This window comes from Pelobates fuscus, chromosome 1 (assembly GCF_036172605.1).
Source record: "Pelobates fuscus isolate aPelFus1 chromosome 1, aPelFus1.pri, whole genome shotgun sequence".
In the NCBI taxonomy this organism is placed as follows: Eukaryota; Metazoa; Chordata; class Amphibia; order Anura; family Pelobatidae; genus Pelobates; species Pelobates fuscus.
The window spans coordinates 125,671,671-125,694,975 of NC_086317.1; the positions used below are offsets into that span (position 1 = coordinate 125,671,671).

The following is a 23,305-nucleotide window of genomic DNA, read 5'->3' on the forward strand; positions in this document are numbered from 1 at the left end:
GATATTGATTTGAAGACCTAATTAGCTAATATTGTTCTTGTGATCCTGCTGCTGTTTAAAATCAACCATATGTTACTCAGATCCACATTTATGATATGATCTGTTGCTAGGTTTCTTAAATTATTCTATAAATCTTTACCTTTTACAATAATATCTAAATACCCAGAAACTATTAAATTCAACCCCAGTTTTTTTTCTTTATGTGACCCATTATAGAGCCATCACTTACCAAGTAGGCTTTAGGATTAGAGGGACACTATAGTCACCTGAACAACTTTAACTTAATGAAGCAGTTTTGGTGTATAGAACATGCCCCTGCAGCCTCACTGCTCAATCCTCTGCCATTTAGGAGTTAAATCCCTTTGTTTATGAACCCTAGTCACACCTCCCTGCATGTGACTTGCACAGCGTTCCATAAACACTTCCTGTAAAGAGAGCCCTATTTCGGCTTTCTTTATTGCAAGTTCTGTTTAACTAAGATTTTCTTATCCCCTGCTATGTTAATAGCTTGCTAGACCCTGCAAGAGCCTCCTGTATGTGATTAAAGTTAAATTTAGAGATTGAGATACAATTATTTAAGGTAAATGATATCTGTTTGAAAGTGAAACCAGTTTTTTTTCATGCAGGCTCTGTCAATCATAGCCAGAGGAGGTGTGGCTAGGGCTGCATAAACAGAAACAAAGTTATTTAACTCCTAAATGACAGTGAATTGAGCAGTGAAAATGCAGGGGAATGATCTATACACTAAAACTGCTTTATTTAGCTAAAGTAATTTAGGTGACTATAGTGTTCCTTTAAATTATGAGGGTCAGCTATTTCTTTATAGTAGGAGGTTTAGAATTCACACATTTTAACCTTGTGGTCCCCATATGTGTTTTTTAAAGCCCATAATCTTTAGATAAGATCGGGAAACCCAACTAGAATTTATTCTAAAGGCCCAGCATCCTGTGAGATTGCTTGAATTTCCTCATTTAACACGTCTAACAATCAATTAATATTCTGTATTGATGCATAATGTGATACATATATTACTGAAAATATGCACCACATGAAACTGCTAAATTAATTGCTGGATAGTTCTTTCACTTCTCCAAAAGGATTTGTTATACCAATGTTTGTTCTGGAAGTACTTTCCAAACAGATATACATTACGAATGCACAAATGCCACCTATCGATGAATATAATGTGTGACAACTAACAGAAAATTATTTATTTGCAATGGCTAAATAACATAAATTAAGCATTCATCCATTCTTCAAATATCAGATCTCATTTATACTGCTTTTCGTTTGTCATCAAAAAAGTCAATGACATTTGTTCTCTTGAAATAAAATACTTTTACAAGTGACTTGAGAAATTGTGTTTTTAATTTATCTGCATACACCAATGCCTCAATGCAAGATTATATGTGTCGAATAATACCTTTATGATTCGCAAATTCTTATTACATCACATTCTATATTTATATACATAAAGTGAGAATAAATTCACCATAATAGCACCTTTGTTTTTAACATCCATAGGATTAATATTTTTTTATAAATATCTTTAATATCCTTTGTACTTCCCAAGATCTGTCCACAGAAACTTCAGTTTTTATGGTAAATCCTAGAATATTGCAGGTTATTTCATGACTTAATAATGTGCCATTTAGTGAAGGTTTTGTTTTGGAACTATATTAAAATATTTTATTTCACATTTCATTTTGACATATTTAATATTTGTGTACGGGATTATGGAAGGGGCGCACATTAAAGTGTGTATAGTTTTAATATGTAAGAGTCGGTTGAGGTGTGCCGAAACCGACGCGAGGTTAGGCCTGCAAAAAGAGGGCCCACCTGGATATAATGATATGAAAAGAGGGTGTGGTGGGAGGGGAATTTCCGGAATCGATGAAGACAGGTAAGCAGGGGGTTTGCTGGGTTTATATAGGCCATAAATCCCTCCCACAACTTCAGGCATACGCCTTCTATTTGTGTACGGGATTATGGAAGGGGCGCACATTAAAGTGTGTGTAGTTTTTAATATGTAAGAGTCGGTTGAGGTGTGCCGAAACCGACGCGAGGTTAGGCCTGCAAAAAGAGGGCCAAAAAGTATGTAATATTTATTAAACATAACAACATCATTTAGACATATTATAGAAAGCGAGCCTGATTTCTTCTCTGGACTTGGAATGTACCAGTTGTATGCCGAGGACTTCCAGCATCCCATCTTCTCTACAAGATGAGTCGGAACTTGACAACTAGAGGCTGCTGTGGCGGCCCTAATACGGAATGAATGTCCCGAGAAGGAATTTGGATTGAGGCCGAGACTAATAAACGAGGAGCGAATGTATAGCATGAACTGTTTGAGAGATGTGCCAAAAATTGTACAAGCAACTATTATAATCGGAACGCACAGATTATCCTGAACCACATGCAATACTTACACGTATCGTAAGCCGTAGAGTACGTTTGCTTAGTATTAGTAGATAAATCTTACCTGCGTAGACTCTAACTCCGGGCATGATCGGTACCTTTTTTGACCGGCAGAGGAATTCTGGACTGCGTGCTCTTATATCTTAACTGTTACGTTTAAGCAAGGTCTGACGTCAGGACTTCAGAAGTGGCTAAGGCGGAGGATACTGCAGGGAACTTGAGATGACAGGGTTTGTGTTTATTAAAGATAATTCGTTACCAGGAGCTAGTTCTTGTAGCATGCTGTGAGGAGGAAGGAAACGTAACATGTTTAAAATATGCAAAACTCAGATGCCCATGGAAACTCACGTGTAGTAGAGCTGCTAACTAATGGGTACCAATAGGCGAAGATAAGGACTATCCCATAAGAGTCGAGGCCGTGCCGTCAGCCCTGTGTTTGAGAGAGGCCCTACCTATGATTTGGGCCAAGTGGACTTGTACCAACTACGCGCAGCAGGGTGTTAACCTCTTGTGGACAAGCGTTAACCTGACCGTACACGGTGTGATTACCTGCATCGAACCACAGCGACAAAGGACTGTAACAGGCACCTGATGAAACTAACTGTTGTGATGTGAACCGAGGAATAGAATGCAAATCCGTGACTCACCGTAGGGAAATGCTTGCACAAGAGAGGAACCTGAAAAGGAGCTTAGATTGTAGTTTAAATTCAGAGACGATATGTGGTTGTATAGCAAGTACCCTATAGCAGTTACATGGTAGGCTTGGGATCGTAAATGCTAGTATTATAGGGTGCTTAAGGTGTTACGACCCAAATCGAAACATCTAGCATGACCGAAAGTAACTCCTGATGGACTTCATAAACTTAAATAACGTGAAATGTGAACGACGTCAAATGCGTGATGAATGAATTGAATGCGCATGGAGGACCCTGTGAATGTCAAGCGTGCAGACAAGTCCCTAATTAGCAGATTAAGGATTTGAATGGTATACGTTTGGTCGAAAAGGAGGCAGAGTGATGCCTCAACGTTCGATATGAAACGAGTGGGAATCCTGTTCACCCGGTCAAATCAGATTGCTAGAGCTTATCCTGTATTGCTTGTATGAGTGACGTTGACGTGAAAAGTTAAGTGATAGTATGAGTCGATAAAAGGTAATCTAGAACTCACTGTACTAAATGCCCCCAAAATGTTGCGAAGTAATAAATAGTATCCGTAATACATGAGTCTGGAAGCAGTCACCATATGTACGTCAGCGTCTGGAGGACCTGACGATGGTCCCATGCAAGGCCAAACCTGTACAACGTGTAACGTGAAAGGCAACGTGAGACCCAACATACGTTTTTAACTGAAAATATGTAAGAAATGCCTGAAACAAGTTGTAGGAGTAACCGCTGGTCATGGTGTCTACTAGCTTGGCCTGGGCACATAGTGTATGTGGTACTTAAGGATCACCAGTGAGTGACAGGTTGGGGTAATATATATATTGGTGTCTTCGTACTGCTATAACTAAGTATCTAGTGGACCCTTAGCCCGTAAGAGATAACGTATTGAAAGCCCAGGATTAGCCTAGTATGACAGTACTGGCGTACTGTTTGCATCACTGTAAGAGTATGTAACTCACAATCGAAGCAAAAGCGGGAAATAAAGCGCTAGGATACCCGAAGTGGTCATAGGATCCAAAACATAGTGATTATGCGTGATGGGTCTGTAGTGTGCCGTCCCCACCCCCCCCCCCCCCGGCTTACTAGGAGTGCGAGTGTGAGAGCATGTGCGTGCGTGCGTGCTGGCTGACTAGCTAGTGCCGCAATGCGGCGAAACGATTACTCTAGGTTGGTGACAGGTGAGGCCCTGCTATTTGCCAAGCGGCTTGAGAGGCTCTATCTATGCGTTGGCGCGAGGGGGTAGCGTGGCCACTGAATAATGTGGCGGGGTGTCGGCATCTCGGTGAAAGTTAAACATAAGATAGAATGGGAGTGACAGATGAGGCCCTCTCTATGCCACAATGCGAGGCGACTAGCTATGATTTGGCCCGAGGGGCGTAGTACCTCCAAGTATGAGGATGGGTGTTGGCCTCGCGGGAACACTAACCTATGGCGAAGAAGCCGGGGAGAATAACAACTAGTGGACACCTAGGAACCTAACAGCCAGCAGTTGCTAACTAAGATGGAAGGGTAGTTAGTGAGAGAGGACATACTACAGAACGAAACGTGGGTAGCAATGAGTTAGGATCGTATGGTTTGACCGAAACTGGAGTGCCCAGTGAGCATGTGGGGTCCGGATGGTCGGGACGTATAAACTAGAATGCGTGTACGATCGTATGTATAGCCCTCGGGGCTCGTGGTGCCAGACCGTGGCCTTGATTTGAAATGTAATACGAATAAACTTTTTTTTTATTTATTTTTTTAATATATATACATATTATGATCTTGTACATAGTATAGTTAAGACACGTACTTGACGTTGCCGAGGCTCGCCCACCAGAACTGCAGTGTGAAATGAGATGCACTTGTCTGGTAACATATGTGCTCGTCTGCGTAGGAGTACGCCGGGTTTTTCATTTAGCGCATATTGCTGCACTGACTGAGGATGAATTAGGACTGGTTCAGACAATGCTTTGTTTGTAGCGTAAGTGCATTGAATCAAAGACCCTCACAATGATGAGCGGGTCAAAGAAAGCCAGAGCGGCGTTCTCTCAAATCTACACATTATCAGCGCTCCTAATCAGATGCCCGTATGACTTCCTGTAATGCCACCAGCATGTTAATCAAGCCTTCTGTGGGGATTGTATCTATGTACGAATGATCCAACTGTGCCGAGGGAAGCCATCACTCCGTGTACTGGAACCCTCCATTAATGTACAATTGCCATGAATGTGCAACTGTGTACAGACAATGGGAGAGGGGGGCGTGGGGAGAAGAGTGGGAATCACCTTCCCACCCAGTATACAGATAGTGTAATGTAGACAAGACACTGTATACAAAGACTATCTGTATGCAGCGTGTGAGCGGCTCTGAGTCTGTGCGTTGCAGGTAGCGCAGAATGAGCGTAAAAGTATTCCAAGGCTGGAGAGTTTGCAATCTAACAGGTGTGTAGATCCATGTCATTTACGCAGACATGTCCGTTAAAACTGGAATACAGCAAGCAAAGGGGGCACTTTTAATCCCTACATGCCTTGAGCATGAAAGCAACTCTCCGCCCTGCATGATATTACACGTGATTGACACGTTCACTAGAAAGTCACATAAATTGCAGAACCCGCTATCCATTCTGATACACAGGATAGCCCGTAACACGCCCCAATGTGCTTCGTAACAATACCTCTGTCTGCCTATCAACATAAACAAGAGAATATTCTTGCACTCCAACAAAACAAAGCAATGGTACCTGGTGCTCTGGTAGCAAAAATTATAAATATCCAAAAAATACCGGCACTCCAGGAATTCTCAGTAATACAAGTTTTCTTTAATTCAGTTCAGGACGTCAACGTTTCAGCTCCTCATGGAGCTTTCATCAGGAAAACTTAAACAATGAAACAAGCAAGCTTATATAGGGAGAATCTTAATTAGTGTACTTACATATTCAGGTGTTACCCCTCCATTCCCGCCATCGAACGGATCACAGCTGCCTCCGCATCGACACACTACACTTCCGGGTACCTGACCCACATGATCGGATCCGAGGTATCTGATTCGCCGTATGTCGTTGCCGGGCAACCAGGGACGCCATCGTCACTTTAGTCAAACCCTTCACTTACGGACTGCGGCATGAGTCAAACCTCCCAAGCCCTTCAGTGTGTATATGTGTTGCCGTGGCAACCGGACCGTGGACAGTCGGGAGAGGAGGGGAAACAAGAGAATTGTTAAACGAGCAGTAGCGGATAGTCGATAGTATTTAGGAGATATTGGGAAAACATATATGTGGCATATATACAAACCGATAATGTGTATATCATATCTTAAGTGAGTGGTGAGGTCATAGCCTCAAATATCACGTGAGAACTATACTGTGTAGCAATCTGTGAATATCGTGATCTGCGATCACTTAGAGTCTGTGTGTTCTTGCTGGTAAAAGGCTATATATATGCCTGTAGTGTATGGTGTGAACATAATTATAACAATGTATCTAGGGAGAAACAATTGCCTGCTACTGAGGCCGGAGTATGTCTGTTATTATATGGTGCTCTGCCTCTATGCTAAAGTGAAATAATAAAAACGTTAACATATGTCAAATGTGCAACTAGTGAAAAATGCAAAGCAGTGCCAGTATATACAATGTACAATGAATCTATAAGGTAAGGGACTACAACAGTGCCTAGTAAAAATAATAAACATAACCGATTTGCCCATATGCAATAGGTCCACTCTCAATATGTGAGTATAGGACTATTTCCTTTACCCCTAATCTTGCTCTGCCCCAATCAATATGTAAGTAACAAAAAATTGTTTTTATAATAGCTAAAAAATTCTCTTTATATTGAATAAAGAATAAAATTTTGTAAAAAGCAGTACTAAATTATTAAATTATTACTTGGACACCGTCCAAATAGTGGAAGGATACACATCTCTATACCCCAAATAATGATGAAATGCTGTGTGCTATAATCAACCTAATACTAGGGAGTCATAGGAACATAGTAAAGGAACATTTTTCGTTCAAGCCCCTGGGCGAGATAGTGTCCAACCGTGTTATCCAATATGTCTCTCTCTGTAACAGGAGTTTGCCCCGATCTCCCCCCCGGAGTGGGGTCGGTACATGGTCAATGGCCACACACCTGAGAGAGGCTAGGGGATGTGATAGTTCCAGAAAACATAGGCGTATCAACATAGGCGTATTAGAATGATGTCTTGCCCACAGAGCTTACATGTAGTCCCTCATTTACCAGCGGTCTTACATGCATGATGAAAGGGCTCCGTAGAACAACATGGAAAATGTAAAGGTTCATTTCACACCTAAAATTTAAGATCGACACAAAGCGAATTCCCCTGCTCACTAAACGGTGTCGCTGTGGGTAGCAGGGTTTTCTTAGAAACATCACAGGCGTATTAGCAAAAATAAAAATTCACTCTCTTTATTTAAATGGCATTTAACACTGCGCTTCCTCCTTTCGCTATAAACAGGTATCCGCTAACGTGTTTATTAAACCGATGGCCATACCATCAGATACCAGTACACAGTTTGTATGTCCATGTATTCACTTCCTGGCAGGTGAAAGGCTCGGATGTTAAAACAAATCTTGTCGAAAAGGCTTCCCCCCCTCTTTAATCGTATATTTTTTTTTTTTTTATCATTTATTTATTTATTTATTTTTCTCTTTTGGGGGGGGAGGGGGGAGGGCAGGGGCTACCTCCGTAAATGGAGCGGCACCTGTTGCAATCAGTGACACCGAATTTGTATAAACTTTAACAGGAGGGAAGAAAATGAGCAAAGTCGACATCCTATTAAAACACAGCCTTGAGTAAATTGGGCTAATGAGATGCAGCAGCAGAGCATAAATAAAACTTAACATGACATACTTATGTAGCAAAAAGCACTTCATTGTATGAATTACACAGTGAATGTAACCATGTGCTATCCTGATAAGGGTACTGCTGTACGTTTGAACTTAGGCATAAAAACAAGTAAACGCTGTATGTAACAAAACCGACATTGACCTGTTAGGTACCGGAAAGATTCAACATGAGCCAAGTAGATGAAAGAGACCGTGCAGCTGAATGTGAGAGTAATTGACAAGTAGCAGGAAAGATGCTGTAAGACTTACGATTAGCCGTTCGTGTGTTGGCTACCCTCATTATACTCACGAACACAAAGCAGAGAGAGATGCAGAGGGACTGCCGGCGGGCGAAAAAAATGCTTTGAAGATGAATGAGCCTGTTCGTATGGGTGAAAGTTACTTACAGTTCATGGTAGAACTCGACGAATGCCTCGGTCCGCGTGTTATACTCACGAATTAGTGGTACAGTTACCCGACAGTATTTTTTGGCGCGTCGCGAAAATATGACGTTAGAGGTCTCCTTGGCCGGAAGAGAAGGCGGGAATTTCCGGAATCGATGAAGACAGGTAAGCAGGGGGTTTGCTGGGTTTATATAGGCCATAAATCCCTCCCACAACTTCAGGCATACGCCTTCTATATATTGTCAATAAAATAGCTGTGAAGTTCTACAGTACTTCTATAGTACATTCCTACACACCAAATAATTAAATTCTAAAAAAAGAAGCAAAACTAGGATAGTGTACGAGGGACAGAGGGAACTTGATCCAAAATGAGAGCCATTTGATAGCTTTAATCTGCAGACATAGTCAACCATCATGAGTGTTTATAACATAAGTAGAACAGGTTACCTGATTGCTTCCTAGTAAGCTATAAATATTACCAACTTTCAATTATGTCTTGACTAACTTTGACCATGACTGTGCCTGGTTAATTTTGACTATGTACCGCCCCCTATGTAGTCTACACCTACTCTAAAATTATTTGTTTACTTTTTGCTTTATAAGTTATTTGCATCATTTTTGGCCAAAAACTCAATTGATTTTCAGCTGTGGTACCTCTGGTCTTCAGCTTGTTTTTTTATTAAGAAGAGGGTATGGTTGTACCAGTGTGTTTGCCCATAGAAAGGCGAATGCCCCCTGTATCTTGAAATATTTTTTTTTGTTTTTGATATCAAAAAATCTACATCAAATCTTAATGATTTATTTCTGTGAATAACCTATTTTAGAAAATAGAGCAGCCAAGTACAAAGATTTAATATTACAAACATGCAAATATATAATTCAGTATGTAAAAAGAAAGCAAATTGGTTCAGGTTATGTAAACTCACCAAGAATGCTCCATAGTCCATGAATTGAGCATTTATGAAGCACGTTATGTCAATAACTGCAAGATTGCAGATGTTCTTATGGAAAATATTACTAAAAGTTGGTCCAGGTACTCAAGGTACTCAAGCTTGACAAAGGCCTCTGTGAAGGCCAAAAGTTGCACATTCAGTTTTCAATAAATCTGCCTCTTTCAAGTGCCTGGACCTTCTTTCTGCTAATATCTACTAAATTATTATTATGTTATTATTTATATAGCGCCATCAAATTCCACAGCACTTTACAACGGGTGGACGAACAGACATGTAGTTGTAACCAGACAAGTTGGACACACAGAAACAGAGGGGTTGAGGGCCCTGCTCAATGAGCTTACATTCTAGAGTGAGTGGGGTAAAGTGACACAAAAGGTAAGGATAGTATTAGACTAGTGACAGTTGCAAGAGAGGAATCAGTTGGGAGCTATTAACAGTTTAATTGATACGCTTTTATGAAGAAGTGTGTTTTTAATGAATTTTTTGAAGGAGTGGTGAGCATCTAATGGAGGAGGGAATCGAGTTCTACAGGAACGGTGCAGCCCTCGAGAAGTCTTGAAGATGAGCATCAGAGGAGTACGGGCAGAAGATAGACGTAAGTCTTCAGCAGATCGTAAGGGCCTAGATGGGACATACTTGTGCATTAGGGAGGATAGATAGGTGGGAGCAGCATTATGATTTGAAAATGAGCCTCGCCGCCGCATTAATTATGGACTGTGACGGCGCAAGTTGGGAGCACGTAAGACCACTGAGAAGTGGATTACAGTAGTCAAGGCAAGAAAGGACAGTGGAATGGACCAGCACCTTAGTCACATTTGGCGTTAAGTAGGGTCGGATGCGTGCAATGTTTTTGAGATGGAAGCGACAGGATTTGGCGATAGACTGAACATGAGGCTTGAAGGAGAGGTCGGAGTCAAAGAGAACACCTAGGCAGCGAGCCTGCATGGTGGAGCTGATGGTAGCACCGTTGACTTGTATAGATGGAGTATAGATGGAGAACAATAGGGGACCAAGGACTGAACCTTGGGGGACACCAACAGAGAGGAGTTGGGGAGAAGAAGCAGAGCCAGAGAAAGAAACACTGAAAGAGGAAGGAGGAGCACCAGGACAAAGCAATATCTTGTAGACCGATATTGCAGAGGATGAGAAGAAGCTGTTGATGATCAACAGTGTCAAAAGCCGCAGTCAGGTCTAGGAGAATTAGGATAGAGTAGTGACCACAAGATTTTGCAGTGAGTAGATCATTGGATACTTTGGTCAGTGCCGTTTCCACAGAGTGCTTAGCGCGGAAACCAGACTGAAGTGAGTCTAGCAAAGAGTTGGACTCGAGGAAGTCTGTCACTCTCGCATACACAACTCTTTCAAGAATCTTGAATGCAAAAGGCAGTAGCGAGATAGGACAGTAGTTGGATGGGGAGTATGGTCAAGGTTGGGCTTCTTTAGAATTGGGTACACAGTTGCATGTTTAAATTGGGTTTTACCAACCCGGTCTTCGATGCACCTGGAGAGTGTGGTATCCTTTATGTTCTTATGGAAGATGACATGTTCTTATTCTAATCAAACTGCCAAGAAAAAAAGGTCTCGATTTAATATTTTTGGATAAGCTTTTACAAATGGTCCAAATGATTTATCTGAAAAAATCTCCATAGACTTTAATAGTGACTTCTCTATATAAATCATTTAAAAGGTTTTGTTTTTTTAACAGATTGTGATCATTCAAAAAGCACATTCAAAAATATTAAATTGAGGCCAAAACGTCAGATATCTTCCTATTTGCTGCTGTGCAATTATACAGCCCTAAAAGACAGGCTTGCCTTCTGGTTTACTTACTGGACTGTCATAAGCTGCTCGAACCAGGGTGTGGAGTTTTCAGAACTCCGTTTTGACTCCATGCTGGCTGCACTGTTGAATTCTGGTGCTTCTCCATGCTTTGAATACATCCCTCTACTTTCTCCCCTGCAGTCTCAGATAAGCCTCTCTCGACTCCGTTCTTTTTTAATTCATTTTTTTGTAATTCTTTATTTTTGCAGTGCATTAATATACAGTCAGGCTTATCATGCCCAAACAGTAAAAAAAATAAGCTGGTCAAAATACAAAGCCACATGTTGTAAAACATTAAGATAAAACATGCACATTTTTAAAGGCATAGTAGTCCGTCTAGACATTCACATCTGTGTATACAGTGAAGTATAAGCTTACATGTAAATAAACCATTCCAGACTTGAGGATGAGTCCCTCCCTCACTCTCTGCCCAGTTAATGGCTCTCCACTGTACTCTCTTCCAGGTAAGAACTGAAAGCCCTGTTCCCCAGCCAGGTATGACTTTGTCTGATGCTCTTCATATAGAATCTGAACTGAACTGTTAAGTTAGTCAATTTGGCATATACGGTACAATTAATCTGAATCTGTAAATTTTTTAATGACTTCACAGCCCTGGCCCTAAGCTAATTGATCAATGCAATGACAAACTCATGATGCATATAATAACTCATGATGCCTATTGTTAAATGTCCATTATTTGAAAAAATATTGAATGAATAAATCTAATGAAACATAAAACATAAAAAAATGCCAAAAGTTATTTTTTTATCATTCTTTTTTTGTTTAATATTTTTCAAAGATGACAGAAATAGAAAAACAACTGATAAATAACAAAATGATCATTTATTGTATTTGATCACGTAACATAAGCTATAATAAATAATATCTAGGTTCTGACTTGCCAGTATCCGATGATAAGTGGAATGCAGTTCCAGCTCAGGCAGGAACAATAAATATTAAGCAATGGGGGTGTTTAAGAGGGATTAGAACATAATAGACAGAAGTTATATACAGTTTATAGTAGAAGCGGTTTACCAAACTGGTCATACTCATAATACTAGACAAACAATGACTAAGTGAATTATTGGTTTATCAGTGTCATATGAAGGTTCACCAACAAAGGGTGGGTGTAAAGCGTTAATATTTTGTTACTTTAATTGTCCTTCTCAATCTTACTTCCAATTTAGAAAGAAAGTTTTATCCAATTCAAGAATACTATGTATTTTCCCCATAGGAAAGCATTAAATCAATGCTTTCTTCTCAAATGATTTTTATTATAGATACATTTGCTTCCATAACCGTAAGAATAATGATATAATATGAATATATATGTAAATAACATACATAAAAAAAAACTCAAAAACTAAAAAAAAAAAAAAACGGGAAAACAATTTACACATATCATCCGATACAATATGTAATGTTTTTTCAATAAAGTATAGTGAGTTATTATTGGCAAGACCAAAAGACATGATACAGAGACCAGTTTGACCGCACTCCTCCAGCATGTGTTAGTCTGAGATAGTTGCAATTTTAAAAGTCTAATTTTGGACCAGATTCCCCAGCAAAATAAGTATAGCACATCGAGATGGTGCGTTTCTGACCAGGATCTGAATGATACTTTTTTTCTAATGATGACATTATAACTTTATGTATGTTCAGATCAGTGTTCAGTGTTCAACTTTATGTATGTTCAGATCAGACACATTAAAATGATCACAAAGTAAATCCACCATCTGTCTGTGCATCAAGGCATCAGAGGCGTCCAGACCAAACTTGGTCTGTAATTGGTGAAAAGGTAAAAACTTATTACACAAAAATAAATCATTAATATGTATGACAGAATGGGAAAGCCAATATTCCACATCTAGATCCAGTAACGCAAATCGCAAAACCCACAAGGGAGCAGCCATGGACCAGGTAGTAGAAAGGTTGATCCTTTTTATAAAAGACATCCCAATCCTTAATAGTGACTTTGGTAGTAGGAAACATGTTCAACACCCACGGCCGTTGGGACAGAGGCAAGCACAGCACTTCTTTTATTAAATGAGGAAAAATTGTGTAGCCTCCATCTCAAGCCACAGGGGGCATCCATGATCCAGATGAAATTTAAGAGCTTGGTCACATTAGTCGCAAAGTAATAATGAATAAAGTTTGGAAAACCAATAGCTCCACTAACTTTTTTAAGATAGCCAATTGAATTCTGCAAGGCTTCCGATTCCATATAAATGTCAGAAGGGCAGAATGAACCATCCTAAAAAAGGATAATGGTGTAGTGAGGAGAATCGCTGTAAGGAAATATAACATTTTGGGAAGGAGAGTCATTTTAACCAAATTAAATCTACCTAACCATGAAATTTTAAGACCACACCACCTCTCAATGTCCTCCATAAATGAGGGCCAGAACGTAGCTAGGTTTACATAGATTGATGCACAAATAGGAAATATATGATTCTCTCCAGTCGAAGTCAAATTCATCTTTTAGAATATTCAATTCTTGCCATGGTATAAAGTAGGAAAGTGCCTGTGTTTTTATTTGTATTCAGTTTGTAATGAGAAATTTTGCCAAATTCTTGCAAGATAGACATTAATGGTGGAACCGAGGTCAATCTATGTCATCTACAAAAATGCCTATCTTATGTTCTTTATCTGCTGCCGCAATGCCCTTAATACCTGCAGACTGTCTTATTGATTCAGCCAGGGCCTCCATTGCTAACACAAATAAAAGCGACGACAACAGACACCCCTGTCTGGTTCTATTAGAATAAAGTAAAATCTTCAGAAATAAAGCCGTAGCTGTTGGGTTACAATATAGCGCAAATACAGCCTTGATGAAAGAATCTGGAATATGAAACCTCGACATAACCTCTTTCATGAAATTCCAATGAATACTGTCGAATGCCTTCTCTGCATCTAAAGATAAGAGCAGAGAAGACGTGCAATTTAGTTTAATTTGGTGCATCAAATTTATTAAACGTCTTGTACTATTCAGGGCCTGACAGTTCAAAACAAAGCCCACCTGGTCTTTGGCACAAGTTTTCCCATTTTTAATTGACAATCGATTAGCCAATATTTTAGAGTATAATTTTGTATCTTTATGTATCAATGAAATTGGGCGGAAATTTGAACATGAATTAGGTGTTTTACCAGGTTTAAGTTATGTTATAATTTGAGCACACAAAGCCTCCCCTGGCATTACTCCATAGGTCCAATAATGGTTAAATAAATCAGATAAATAAGGTCCTAAAGTGCCAGAGAAGGACTTATAGTAAGATATTGTAAAGCTGTCAGGTCCCTGAGCCTTGCCAGACAGAATCATTTCAATGGCGTCTACATTAGAATAGTATTTATTTTATACGTACATTTTTCATTTTCTCTCAGTTTCCATATATTAGTTCAATAATTACTTGAACATTTGGTCGACAATTATCTTGTCCAATATGGGCACATATTTAATATTTTTAGAGGGAACAGGCCTGATGGTAAAGAACAAAGTAAACAATTGGACCATTTGTCTAGTTTAACTGCTGTTAGCTATTTGGGATCAATGATCTAGCATCGCTTACATCAAGCATTGTCCATGGGGTAAACATTGGGACTCTTTGCCAAGTCCCTCTTGTTATTAATAGGGAGCCTCTTCACCCTTTAACCTGGTTTTAAATTGTAATACACAGTGCATGGATTAAAAGCTCGACCTTATGTAAAATTAGGGGCTTTCTAAAGCCTGACTCTCCCCACAATCTCCATAACTGAAGCAGCAGCAGTAAGTAAAACATCTTCAAAATATCTGGAACCTCATAGCATTCATAGTATTGGGTCATCCTAAAATCGCTCGTCATTATGGTCCGTATTCTATACTACGGGTGTGATATGAGCTCTACAGAGGAATTCAAAATTCTGCAACAGCCTGAATAATATGGAAGATGCTTATTATTAGATTATTGCATCCTTACTATTGTGTAATAGACCAATAGTTGTACATTACATATGATGTATGTTATATTATACAACAATACTACTACTTCATCCTCAATCATCATTACGTATCTTAATATTTTTTTACAGGGAATGGTTCTTGATTTTGACTCAATTGATACTTATTTTATCCTTCAGAATATGTTGAGAACTTAAAATCACTTAATGTCCACATTCATATTTTATATGAAATCATATGTTTGTATATTGGCACCAACTAACATTTCCATAAGAATTTCACATAATGACACAGAATGCAAAGTGTTCTTTAACAATTGTATTAACAAAATAACTAATAAACATTTAGGGATATTTTGAATATTCACATATGCATTACATATATCCTTTAGTTATATATAAAAAAAAAATCTGCATACTTAAAAAAGTTGAATCTGTACGCATGTTGAGTTTATGTGTGGATTCTTCCACAACAGAATATCTGATCATTACCTTAAGACAGGTAAACAATAATTACTCCTAGAATATTGCAAAGTTACATACGTAATATGCTTAATTAAAGTTCATTGAATTTTTATAACTTATAGAGTCTTGAAAAATAATTGAATAACATTTCAATACAAATCTAGAGGCAATGTTATTTTTCTCTAAATCAGCATTAAGATTAATGTGATTGCATTAACACCCAATGCCTCTATATTGTTTATGCTATTACACATACTATATTGGATCAGAATTGACAGTTTCTGGCTAATACGTTCAACGAGCAGCACATAAAAAAAAGTTTTGCCCTGTGGTATGTAGAGCTTACATGTTGTATGAATCATCATTAATTCTAGGATTGCCTTCCTGTAACCGTGGTAATCTACATGCTACAGAGAAGAACTTTTCATGCAATGTTCACTAATGGTAGGGATATATAATCTCACCCCACACTATCATTCTCTGACAGGAGCGAAGCCGTCATGACCTTTTTTTGATGTTCATTGGGTTGTGTGTACAGAAGCGTATTTCTGTAACCCACTGCTTAAAGGGGCACTCCGTCCACAATAAAATTTTAATACATTTTATAGATTTGATAGATTTTGCCCTCAACGATATGCTGTATTTTTTGCATGCTCAAATCTTGATAGTTTTTCTTAAAAAAAATATATATATATATTTTGCAGAAACTGCAAATAGTTACTGATATCCTTACTATATTTCTCCCTGGGTTTTCTCTCCTTCTAATGAAGGTTGTTCTGTAGTTCAGATGATTCCGTACTGTCTGTGGCTGAGCTGTGTACATACATTTGATAAGGAAGTATTTTTCTTGAGTTAAGTGCTGTGGCGAAAGAGGCAGGCTTATAGTGCAGCATTCTGCAAAGCATTTATTTATATTATTCAAAAACTATAAAGATTTAAGGATGCAAGCATATTTAGAGGCCAAAACACATCAAATGCATTAAAGTTGTATTGGTACTCCGAGTGTCTCTTTAAGAATACAGGTATTTATGGCATTTCTGTCAACTTGAACAACTGCTTATTCTGTATGATAAACAATATATAGTTTTTAACCACATACTTAATACATATGTGCATTGTATATTATGTTATATTCTGTAAGTCTACAAACTGTACACTTTAAAATTTGCAAAGTACAGTCTGAGAATCCTAGATTGTTAGTTGTTAGTGATATGCAAACACCACTATGTTTAGCATCAAAAATATTAACGTGGTAAAAGTTACAAACAAACACCTTCTTTATTCTATCATTTAGCAATCATTTATTAGCTATCCGGTGTTACTGTAAGAGAACTTGCCAGCATTTCGGTTCTGAGCTGCCCTTATGGGTGCAAAAGCTATAGGTTCATTCTGTTATGGCACAAATGAGCAAAAACTAGTTTGAGACGTGAGTGGGGATTTACCGAAGGGCAAACTACTGAGTTCCTGTAAGCTTTTGCCTGTTCTCAAAGTTCTCTCTGCTTTTGTAGCTATTAGTTTAAACAAGATGCTCTACATAATAATGTAGCCACTGAGTACAGATTGTGATTAGTCATAAAACCAATTAGTACCTCCAGTTTGCCATAGTGAGTCTCCATCTTATATTTTCCATTAGGTCAGCCAAATGCAAATCCCAAACATCCTTCCACTACTTTACTGAACTAGAAACGTAGAAATATTGAAACACAGAATGTGACGGCAGATAAGAACCATTTGGCCCATCTAGTCTGCCCAATTTTCTAAATACTTTCATTAGTCCCTGGCCTCATCTTATAGTTAGGATAGCCTTGTGCCTATCCCACACATGCTTAAACTCCTTTACTGTGTTAACATCTACCACTTCAGCTGGAAGGCTATTACATGCATCCACTACCCTCTCAGTAAAGTAATACTTCCTGATATTATTTTTAAACCTTTGCCCCTCTAATTTAAGACTATGTCCTCTTGTTGTGGTAGTTTTTCTTCTTTTAAATATAGTCTCCTCCTTTACTGTGTGATTCCCTTTATGTATTTAAATGTTTCTATCATATCCCCTCTCTCGTCTTTCCTCCAAGCTATACATATTAAGTTCCTTTAACCTTTCCTGGTAAGTTTTATTCTGCAATCCATGAACCAGTTTAGTAGCCCTTCTCTCTCTAAAGTATCAATATCCTTCTGAAGATACGGTCTCTAGTACTGCATACAATACTCCAAGTGAGGTCTCACCAGTGTTCTGTACAATGGCATGAGCACTTCCCTCTTTCTACTGCTAATACCTCTCCCTATACAACCAAGCATTCTGCTAGCATTTCCTGCTGCTCTATTACATTGTCTGCCTACCTTTAAGTCATCCAAAATAATTACCCCTTTCAGATGTTGAGGTTAAGACTGTAACAAATATTCTTGGGTTTTTACGTCCAAGATGCATTATCTTGCACTTATCCACATTAAATGTTAGTTGCCACAGCTCTGACCATTTTTCTAGTTATCCCAAATCATTTAGAATATCAACCCTGTTACATATCTTTGTATCATCAGCAAAAAGACATACCTTACCATCAAGACCTTCCGCAATATCACTAATAAAAATATTAAAGAGAATGGGTCCAAGTACAGATCCCTGAGGTACTCCACTGGTGACAAGCCCAAGCTTCGAATATACTCCATTGACTACAACCCTCAACAAAGCCACTGCCTTACCCATTCAACAATATTGGAATCCAAACTTAAATATTGCAGTTTATTGATCAGCCTTCTATGTGCAACAGTGTCAAACCCCTTACTGAAATCTAGGTAAGCAATGTCTACTGCACCACCCTGATCTAAAATTTTAGTTACCCAATCAAAAAATCAATAAGATTAGTTTGACGTGATCTCCTTGAAGTAAACTGGCCTTTACTAGGTCCACTGGGATGCCTTTACCACACATTTATTTTCTGCAAAGTAGTATTTCTCTCATTACACAGTCTTTCACTCTCCGTGTTCATATGCCTCGGGCCTACAACTTGTTTCTTTTCAAAATGATTCATTTACCTTTTTATAACCACTTCAAATATTTTAACCAAAATATTTCCCTGCACACTTTCTCATATCCCAATAAATGTTCAAGTAAGAGAGGTGTTTAGTAGCACTACAATGGCTAAATCCTGATGCTTTCAGCTAAAAGTTGAAGTCTATGAGACATAAGTGGACATTCTCATGAACAACTATAAATTAATTTACCCTAAGTAGAGAACAACACGCATTATTTTATTCCATATTATATATATATGGATTTTAGGTTGTGCAAAGGGACTTAATTTGGTTTTGTTGACACATGTGTGTTGATAAATATGATATCCATTTGTGCTGTGTTCCGGTGCTTGAGCACGAGACTGATCTGTTTTTATTTTCTTAAATTGACACTAGAAGCACTACAACAACCTTTGCTTAATGAAGCCGTTTTGGTGCATAGTTCATGCCCCTGCTCAATTGTCTGCCATCCAGTCATTAAATAATTTTGTTTATGTATCCTTTGCCACACTTCCCTGCATGTGACCTAGATGGTCTCCTTACACATTTCCTGTAAAGAGAAATCTAATTATTAAACTTCCTTTATTGCACATTCTAGTTAGTTTAGAATGTCTTATCTCCTGCTCTGCTAATAACCTGCTGGAATATCATGTGTGTGATTCAAGTTCAAATAACAGAGCAGGAAATAAATACTTTTAAAGTAAACACACTGTACTGGTTGAAAACGATCTCAGTTTACATGTTGGCTTTGCAAATCCCAGCCAGAGGAAGTATGGCTATGGCAACATAAGCAGAAACAAATGTGATTTAAGTCCTAAATTGCAGAGAATTAAGCAGTTGGACTGCAGTGACATGGTGTATACACCATAACTGCTTCATTAAGCTAAAGTTGTTTTGGTGCTTAGAGTATCCATTTAAGGTATTTTCTGGTTTCTATATGTTGACAACTTAATTCTCTTAATTCCCTCTAAACTCTGTAAATCTTTTTTTAAGCTATGGTCTCTTTACTTCGATGCAAGACCATATTTATCTAAATCAAATAGAGCAATCGCTATGAAAATTAATGGAATGTCTTTGCTATGTCTATGTACTGTTGAATATTGCTCCAGGTTTGCCTTTATAAAAAAAAAAAAAACACCAAAAGTGTTCAAAACAGGTCACGGCATCAATCCAGATACGGCATAAATATGCTTTTATTTCTACTACTGACCACTCTTTCCCCTTTAGCAAGTAACTTACTGTTTTTCTTGCTGCTGTTGGGTAACATTGGCAGCTCACTGTAATCTGAAACTAATCGTTTTAAGTCCCATTCATCTGAAGTTGATTTGTTAAAGTATCATTACACTTTATGTCCTAGATGCATAAACATTAGTTGCATTGACTGTTAGGTCCCAAACAATACTACCTATCCCCTTTTTCAATAAATGTTATATTTAACACACCACACAACATCAACTTCAGATATAGCATGCCTTGAATATGTCATCTAACATCACGAATATAAACATTAAACTGAACCAGACATCCAACACCTACTATGAAGGCACTACACAAATAGCATTTCCTTCCTATGAATGAACACCACTGATTATTTATGCTATCATTTGTCCACTCAGTTACATTAATGTCATGAGCCAATATGCACAGTTTTTGGATCAGTTTACATTGTGGAGCAGTTTTAATTATTTTATATCATTTTACAAAACAAGTTGTGCTTACCATTCCATCAGTACCATCTATCTATCTATCTATCTATCTATCTATCTATCTATCTATCTATCTATCTATCTATCTATCTATCTATCTATCTGTCTATCCATCCTTTATATATCTCTGCATATATATAATTGAAAGTGCATTAATAATACTTTAATACATTTCAACGTAGTTTAATTTGAGGGCATGATGTATATTCCCTTTCTTCAGGTTGGTTAGCATCTGACATCTTCAGTACTGCACACCGCAGTCCTGAAAATGGAAAAGCCAGACTACATATTTCTTCCCAACAATCATTTTCTGCGTCATACCCTACGATATTTTGCGTGGCTACCTCTTGTGCATCTTGCCATTTCTTTCCCCCAAGCATGAGTACAGTCTGTTCCACCACCACTAAACCATAGCAAAAACGGTCAAAAGACATTGGTCTCAAACGGGTCCACTGATTGTGCAGTGGATCATATTTTTCAATGTCAGAAAAAGGTTCATATATTCCTAAAAATGTGAAGATGTCATCGTTTACAGTGGCCATCTGATGTCCAAACCGTGCAATAGTCATAGGAGCTTGCTTTTTCCACTGCCCTTCCAATTTATTGAAAGAGTACACATCTTTACTACTATTTACTTGACCGGTAAACTTTCCTCCAGAAATGTAAATTACATTTTTGTGAACTGTACTCGCTTGACCATGAACTTTACAAGGTAAGTCTTTCGATTTTGTCCAAGTATTCCGGCTGACATCATAGACTTCCACAGATGAAAGAATGGCCTGCTCTATTCCTCTCCCACCCATTGAGTATATGTAATTGTCTACAACACAACAAGAGAACTGTGCTCGTTTCTCTAACATGCTAGCAACTTGTATCCACTGGTCAAACCTTGGATCATAGCGATAAACAACATTGGTGACGCATAAAGCAATTTCTTTAGTGTGCTCACTTATGTTCTCTGGAGTTTCTCCCCCAAGCACATACAGGAAGTTCCCAATAACACAAATGCAGTGAAGCTGAACTTTTTGCTTGAGATTTGTTACCATACGCCACTTGTGATTGTATACATCAAATCCTAGAACATTCTCAACAAGTTCCCCATTAGCATCTCCTCCTACTAATACTATCCATTCTTTTTGGTTCCGCAAGGTACTGTATTTTTCTTGTAAAATGGGCTGTTTTGTGGGATAGGAATGGTAATTTAATGCTTTTATGATGAGGTTTTTAATAGAGGCTGTCAATGGAACCTCAGACTGAGTGTAGAGTTGCCGTAAAGTATCCAATGGGAGCAACCCAAATCGCACATTTTCAAATAAGACCTTAGCATTTAAGAGCCTGGTTCTATCATACTGCAGCCATTTAAGGATTAAATTCAACAAGCTTTTTTCATGTACCTTTGGAATATCGTCTGATTTTACCAAGGTCATCATTGACTTCATGTTCAACTCAAGCAGCTCCATTTCCTCTCTATCTTCTTGTAAAAGTATCCAAAGATTATTAATAATGTATTTCTCAGTTGATTCTATTGCATCTAATAGGTAAAATTTTGTTGCAATGTTGGCAGCAAAACAGCAGTTTTCCAAGTCACAGTTATTGATTAGAAATTTGCTGCACAAAAGTATAGCATCCATTACTTGCAGATAGCATGCCGCCTCAAGCGTGTCCTCTAAGCTATACATTGAAAGTGATAGCCATGATGTGTAGATAAAATCCAAAATGTTTTCTAGTCCCGTGACTGATATCACATTAAGATGAACTACAGCAGCCTTTGACTCCTTAGTATATTCCTTAAACATTGCTCGAAAGTAGTCACTTGAACAAGCCAATAAGGACTTATGTGCTGGGAATTCATGTCCATCCACTACTAAAGAAACATCACATAACTGTCCCTGAGCTCGGAGCATCTGGAACTGCGTAAACACCAGCCCTCGATGGGACTTGCAGAAAGATAGAAAATAACTCATGATGCATAATGATTTAGACTATAGAGCAAGTCGTTATAGAGCAGCACTTAGCATAATATGTTTCAACATTTCATTAAATGTTTTTATAATTTATATCCTCACCTCCAAGGACCAGATAGCGACAGCAATAACCAAGTCTCATTAAAAAATGCATCCTTTGTTATTGAAAAAAATCTGGCCTTTGCACTCCAGACCTTCTCGATAGTTAGATGTATGGTCCAGACGGTGTGCAGAGATTTCCTTTTACTGCAGACTACGTTCTTGTTCCACAATCGAGAAGAAGTGGAATCTAGCATTCAGCCTCAGCAACGGACAGAATTAAAGAAGCTTCTGCCTGAAAAGCTCTTCAGATGACCCTTTGTCTCTCCAATTGTAACATTTGTTCAAAGATCAAATCAACAGCCGTGGATTAGTTTCAGAGTCGCCGAATTTGGAATACTATTGTAAACATCCTGATTAGTCACTTCTATTGCCTGATATGTGTATCTCTGCCTGCGGTGAATGATCTCAACATAACTCACAGTTACAGGAATAGAATACGCACACAAGACAAACTCTGCATAGCACTCAGAGGACAGAGCTGGACGGGAGATTAAAAGGAGGCCATTAGGATATAGACAAAGAAATAGTATTTGTTGCTTCAACTAATTTCAAAAATCTGAATAATAGAACAAGGGCTTCTTCACTGCTAGCTATATACTTGGAACTAAAGTTTTGCACTGCATGTATTTTCTATGCTATACATAATGATAGTCCTTGTGCTTTACTATGCTATATACTACACTATATGTAATAATTTTATATACAGGAATTTAATGCATTTTAATGCACTACATACAGTTGCAAGAAAAAGTATGTGAACCTTTTGGAATGATATTGATTTCTGCACAAATTGGTCATAAAATGTGATCTGATCATCATCTAAGTTACAACAATAGACAATCACAGTCTGCTTAAACCAATGACACACAAAGAATTAAATGTTTTTATTGAACACACCATGTAAACATTCACAGTGCAGGTGGAAAAAGTATGTGAACCCCTAGACTAATGACATCTCCAAGAGCTAATTGGAGTGAGATGTCAGCCAACTGCAGTCCAATCAATGAGATGAGATTAGAGGTGTTGGTTACAGCTGCCCTGC

The 23,305-nt window shown here is 38.3% G+C and overlaps 1 protein-coding gene across 1 annotated transcript; it reads right to left on the reverse strand.

The window, feature by feature from the left end:
- Positions 1 to 20,291: 20,291 nt before the first annotated feature.
- On the reverse strand, positions 20,292 to 22,631 carry KLHL34 (kelch like family member 34). Its single transcript, XM_063444298.1, has one exon. The coding sequence runs from the start codon at positions 22,159 to 22,161 to the stop codon at positions 20,371 to 20,373; it is 1,791 nt and encodes a 596-aa protein (XP_063300368.1). The 5' UTR covers positions 22,162 to 22,631; the 3' UTR covers positions 20,292 to 20,370.
- Between the last annotated feature and the right edge of the window lie 674 nt (positions 22,632 to 23,305).

Coding starts and splice junctions, on each gene's coding strand:
- KLHL34 (XM_063444298.1), bottom strand. CDS start 22,161: ATGAGTTATTTTCTATCTTTCTGCAAGTCCCATCGAGGGCTGGTGTTT.